This window comes from Cyrtonyx montezumae, unplaced genomic scaffold (assembly GCF_038088225.1).
Source record: "Cyrtonyx montezumae isolate F1298 unplaced genomic scaffold, pur_monq_1.0 scaffold_0, whole genome shotgun sequence".
Lineage (NCBI taxonomy): Eukaryota > Metazoa > Chordata > Aves > Galliformes > Odontophoridae > Cyrtonyx > Cyrtonyx montezumae.
Genome location: NW_027071824.1, coordinates 7,244,339 through 7,250,338, shown reverse-complemented (window position 1 = coordinate 7,250,338; position 6,000 = coordinate 7,244,339). Strand labels below are relative to the sequence as shown.

General features: G+C 34.1%; 1 protein-coding gene across 1 annotated transcript in view; it reads right to left on the bottom strand.

Annotated features, from left to right (window-relative positions):
- Positions 1-6,000, bottom strand: part of USH2A (usherin) — a 354,043-nt gene that overhangs the window by 161,194 nt on the left and 186,849 nt on the right. The window contains exons 35-36 of the mRNA XM_065744176.1: positions 3,191-3,342; positions 79-241 (exon numbers count right to left, since the gene is read on the bottom strand). Of these exons, the coding sequence (XP_065600248.1) occupies positions 79-241; positions 3,191-3,342 (315 nt within the window). The remainder of the gene's footprint in view (positions 1-78; positions 242-3,190; positions 3,343-6,000) is intronic.

Here is a 6,000-nt window from a genome sequence, read left to right as displayed (position 1 = left end):
TAGCGTTAAAAGAAAGTTTTGAAAAAAAAATACATCATCAATACTATCTTTAGACTTAGTATAAAGGAAAAGAAATACCTTGATCAGCATAGAACAATCCAGTGAAAAAGACTGTGTAGTTCAGTTGTCCATGAGGTTTAATTGGTGCGAGCCATTTTAACTGAGCTTCTTTGGACCCATTAACAGTAGCAAATACATCAACTGCTCCCTCAGGTGGAGCTTCCATGGTCCGAGCTTCTACCTGCAAAATCAGCCACGAGCTAGAGGTTTGTTCCCATAGTTTACAAACAGACAAGGGACAATAAATGAAAAACAACACAACAGAATTATCAAAAGGTGCTTGCATCGGAATTTTTTTAAACACTTTGCTTTCATTTCATCTATATCTGCTTGAAGCTATCCAGCAACTGTCAGACTTTACATGAAGACCCCTAAGGACAAGAAACAACAAATACTGGAAAAGAATGAAAGATTCATATCTTAAAAACATATATAGAACCTCATGCAGATGCATGAGCTTAGCGTTAAGAGGGAAAGCAACAGTACAAGACAATAAATTTTTCAATTTCTGAATTTTAAAAGATAACTGTAAGGCACATATATTTAAATGATGTAGCAAATTACTGTAAATACGGGACAGAGGAAAAGCACGCTTAGTTGAATACTGGACACAGTCAGAATTAACTTCTATTTGAACTAACAGAACTATGTTGTAAAAATATGTAGATAAAGTAATAACAAGGAAAAAAAACATGAAAAAATATGGAAAATGTAACGAGAAAGAAATATTTATTTCAGATAGATACTCATTCAAAATAATCAGAATTAAGTATTTATATATCATGTTATGTAGTAATTATTCAATGCTATGAAGCAAAATAATTACCTGATTAATGGCAACAATTGTGTTTCTCATACATTGTTGATTTGGCATTTTCTAAGGTATGAGATGGTTTCGCACCTTCCTAAGTGCCTCTCAGCTGCTAGTTCATAGGAGTGCTAATAAATGCTATTTTTAATCTGCCACACCTGCTCTATTATCAAAATAACAAAGCCTAGCACACTTTCACTGTCTTGAAATAGTAATATTTTACTTTTTAAATGTAAAATTTGGAAAGCCAATTGCTTGTAAGTGTCTGGCTAAATCTTTGATGTGCATCAGTATCTCTACATACATGCTTCTACTATCATACACTCTAAATTAGCACAGAATTTGACTGAATTCTGCTTTCTGAGGTACTATAGCATCCAGCAAGGCTGAGCTGCCAAATGCAGGTACTCTAAACTCTCTACATCAGAAACTTGGAGAAAGGAAGACAAACACTTCTCCCTATTGAAAATGATATTCTTAAAAGAGTATACTTTGTAGTAATCTCAATCATAACCTGAACAGCTACAAAAGCTCTATTTTTTCTCTAATGTGTGAATTTTTTCTCTAATGTGTGATTACTTCTCAGAAGAAAGTTAACACAGCTTCAGTACTGGAAAGCCTTTGCCCTATGACCTGCTGTTTTTCTCAGTATGTAAAATATTGAAATATTGCTTAAAATCAGTACAATCAATCACTGACAAAGCACAAAAAAATAAAAATAAAAAACCACAAAAACGCTGATCTAATACAAACAAAAAGCTTATTGAAAGAGACAAATTGCTAACACACTTGTAACTGATTAAGATCTTCAGAGCCACCTTCGGAAACACACGTGGAAGAAATCCAGGATTTAGTATATTCACATAGCATACTTTCAACCGATAAAGACACATTAAACACAAGATCAGGAACAAAAACAGCTGGAAGGATATCATCTTATGTCTGAGAGATGCTTCACATACTGTTTACAGTAATGAAATAGGTGAAATATTTTGATTTTTCCTTTTTTTTTTTTTTAAGTGTTGGATTTATACTGTAATTGATACAAAACTCTTTCAAAAAGTCAAACGAAGATGCAGTGCTTTAACTTTCTTACAGCATCCAGGTAAGCCTAAATAAAGATGTTGTATTTCAGTTCCTGTGTTTAGAGATGCATCGCTGGCTTTAGAATACAGTTTGTGTACTGACCATGGAATGCAGACGGATATCCGCTACAGCGACCCCTGCTGGGATATGTTGCAAGTGTCACGATACCGAGTCGAGTTCAGCGAAGACGTGGAAAAACGCTACTAAATTGACTGTAGTATCCCTAACTACGGTGGTGGTGTTGTTGTTTGCTTTTGTTTTTTCTTTTCTTAATGCCTATTTGATAGGATAGGAGTAGTAAAAACACATATTTGATCTGTGTGCATAGTTTGGCAACGACTTGTCTTGAACATCACTACTACTGCAATGGATTAGGATATTGCACATCGATACCTTAGAACAAGCTTTGCTTTTCAGGTAGATACGAAGTCATAAAAATGTAAAAGAAAAACTGGCAAAATGCCATTCAAGCTTTTAAAAGTAAATATCCTTCAAAGTAAACCGAGTTATAAAACATTTAATGGTTATAAAGTCTAGTCATCTTTTACAGATAGAGAATGTTACCAGAATTTGAAAGAAAACATTCTTCGGACGAATATAAGAAATGCAATTAACAAATTATAACAGAAATAAAAGCTACAGAAGTACTGGATATATCAGCTTAGCCTTTTACAATGTTACATATAAAAAAAAAGCCTCAGATACTTCATTTTCGTATCATACTCAATATCCCCATCTTCTCAAAACCTGAAAAAATAAGAATGTAAAAGACTGTTGAAGTCTAGTAGAATATTTTGATCTGAGGTTTGCATTCAAAAGGTATTTAAAAATAATGATATTTTCCTTTTTCTGACTTCTGCACTTCAGTTTTTTCAGTCAGGCAGTTAGAAAAATGCTCATTACTGAAACAGTAACTCTTTCTTTAAATTATGTCCTTTCAAGTCGGTCTGATTCACATCTGCACCTTTAAAACATATCAACTCTACATCATTACAATAATGCGTGTTTTCAGACTCAAATTCTGCCTTTCATTGCTGTACCTATGTTCTACTTTGGAATGGTGCCTAACAATGACCTATCAAATCTTCAACAGCTCTTAAAGAGGATTTTTTTTAAATGTCACATTTTGCCAGATGGGTTAGTACTGACCAGAGTAAATCATCACCATTTACTCTGATATTCACCACCATCTGACATTTATTACACTCCTAGAATGCAAATTGAGGTACTCACCAATGGACCCAAAGCACAACCTTTTGCAGTACATGCTTGGACTCTGAAGGAATGCAGACTCCAAGGAGCAAGTCCATAAGCATAACAACTTAGCTGTGATGAATTTTGTATTAGAACACCATCCATATATAACCCATAGCTGGTAATAATACCTATAAAACAATATGATAGCACTCAGTATCTATATAACCATGGAATTTTTAAGTAAATCTTTAATGCTACAGACATGAGGGGAGTGGTACGATTTCACATAATTTATAGTTATACAGTTAATTATTTAATGTTACTGGGTATACAACAGGAGAAACACACTCTTCCATTTTTAATTGCTGAAAATCTCATCAGTGAGCAACATTCTTTGAAACGGTTACATGTCTTTCAAAGATTATGCATAAACAAACCTCTTAGTAGTCAGCAGCTAACAGCATCTCGGAATCAGGAAAATAGAGGCAAATCATTTTTACAGATTACTCTGCATATAGCCACTGAAACAAAAACTGGAAAGATACACAAAACCATCTCACAACTTAACAGCTGTAGAACTAGAAAAAAAATGTTACCAACATTATTATTTAAATGATGAAGGACAACTTAGACTAGCACTATAGTTTCTACACCATAAGAAGTATTTTTGTCATGAAAGAAACACGTTACTGATGCTCACTCTTGATGTGCCATAATTTCTCTAATTTACCAACAAGTGAATTAGACTGCTCCACATTTCTAACTTCGGAATTAGTATTTTTTAGAGTTTGTTTTAGGTGAAATCTAAAGGTCAATAAGTACAAAGATTAATTAGAACTGAAGTCAGTTCAGAGGATGACTCCTAATTTTCCTATTTTATGTACTTCGCAGTTTGAGAGCGCTCAGACTGAAAAACAAAGAACATTAAAGTACAAATCTACTGGCTATTAATCTTTCAGAAAAGTGTAGGTGTCATGACCCCTTCCAAAAACTGGAAAAACTATATTACTTCTCCACAAAAAGCAAGAGAATGGATATTCTTACTATAGTCAATTAGAATATTTAATGGTGAAGATTTAAACTATAGCTGGCCACTTCTAATTACATTTGCAATTACAGCAATCTTAGTAAGTTAGCATGGGGTTGACAAAAACCTTTCTTAGATAAAAATACTGCATTTTAACTAAATATGGACAAGAATGAGGCTATTATAGATTTCTGAAATCCAGTTGAGAGTGGTCAAATAAAAAAAACCCAAATATTTGTGGCATAACTTTGTAAAGAGTTTGCTATCTGTAATTCTGGCTGATTTAAACTGGACTTGGAGGCTTTCCAATAAATTTGGGAAACTGATCTTCCAATACATATGCAAGTCCTTTTGGTCAGAACATTCCAGAATTGCTTTTTCTCCCACTGAATTATTGTGAATGTTCTAGTTCTTGAGGGATGTACAGAATGTGCTTGAGAAATAAAATAAAAATAGAGAAAATATCTTTTTATTGTAAAAATTGCTTAGGTATTCATTCCTTCCTTTAAAAATACTTAAGGGTTTTTTTGTTTGTTTGCTGTTTTTCTGGGGGATGGGTTTTTTTGTTTGTTTTTGAAATTTCACTCAGGAAGGCTGCTTGAAATTAAGAAAATTTCCTCTCTACTCAACGGATAAATGCTTCATAAAAATACACAACTTCTTCAGATAGACTTTGAAGTTTACAAAATATACAAGGGTGGCTCCGAAAGTAATGCCTTCTATTTTATGATGATGTCAGAGGCAAATGTTGGTGATGTGGCAGTACAGGTTGATCCTTCTCAACAAAATTCCATTATATGATGTTGGCATCTGACAGATGGCAGCTGAGGGGCAGTCCAACAAAATGGTGTCTAACATGGAAAAGTCTATGGAGCAACATTGTATTGCTGAATTTCTCCATGAGGAAAAAAAGGCACCCGCTGACATTCATCAATGCTTGCTGAATATTTATGGAGATCAGACAGTGGATGTGAGCACAGTGAGGTGGTGGGTAGTACGCTGCAGTAGTAGTGACAGCAACAGGAAAGACAAACCATATTGAGGATGGCCATGTGCAGCTGCCATACCACGAAATGAAAAGCATCTCAGTCAGCTCATCTGCACAAATCAGCTAACAGTGATGACTGTGTTGAAGAATAGCATTTTGTAGCTGATAATTTGCTCTATTAAATAGCCCTATTGAGTTCTGTGTATCTGCTGTAATTTTCATGGAAATAAATAGGAGGCATCACTGCAGAACTATATATTCAAAGTGATTCACAGATTCAAGTATTTCCTATTCTACAAAACTGAGATGTTAAACTCAAGTCAGCTACTGAAGACATATGTGTGGGAGGAAGTCCTGGTAAATCACATACTATCAACCCTACCACATTTGACAGGGTTTCTAAAGCAAATATCCCTTGCGGTTCCTTGTCTTGTTCCTTATAAGGCAAGGGCATTAATGGTTGCTATTGGCCCTATATTAAATAAACTATCAAACATATATATTTTTATATATCTTAGCAAGTGCTTTAAAACTGACAAAGGCATTTCTGATTCTAAATACCAGGATGTATTTCACAGGGGAAAAATAATGAGGTACTTTAACACTTATACCAGTAGAACTAATACTTTAAAGTCATAGTCAAATCATATAACAATTTCCTTTGATATTTGTGATAACAGCATGAATCATAATGAACTCTATTTATATTAATACAGGTTCCAATGTACCTCTATGAGAACTCCACTGTAATTCAGTATGAATTAACTGGATTGTTATTTTAAAGTGTTCCTGCAATCAGAGCATTATGCAGCATCTCTGCTATGAAGAGCA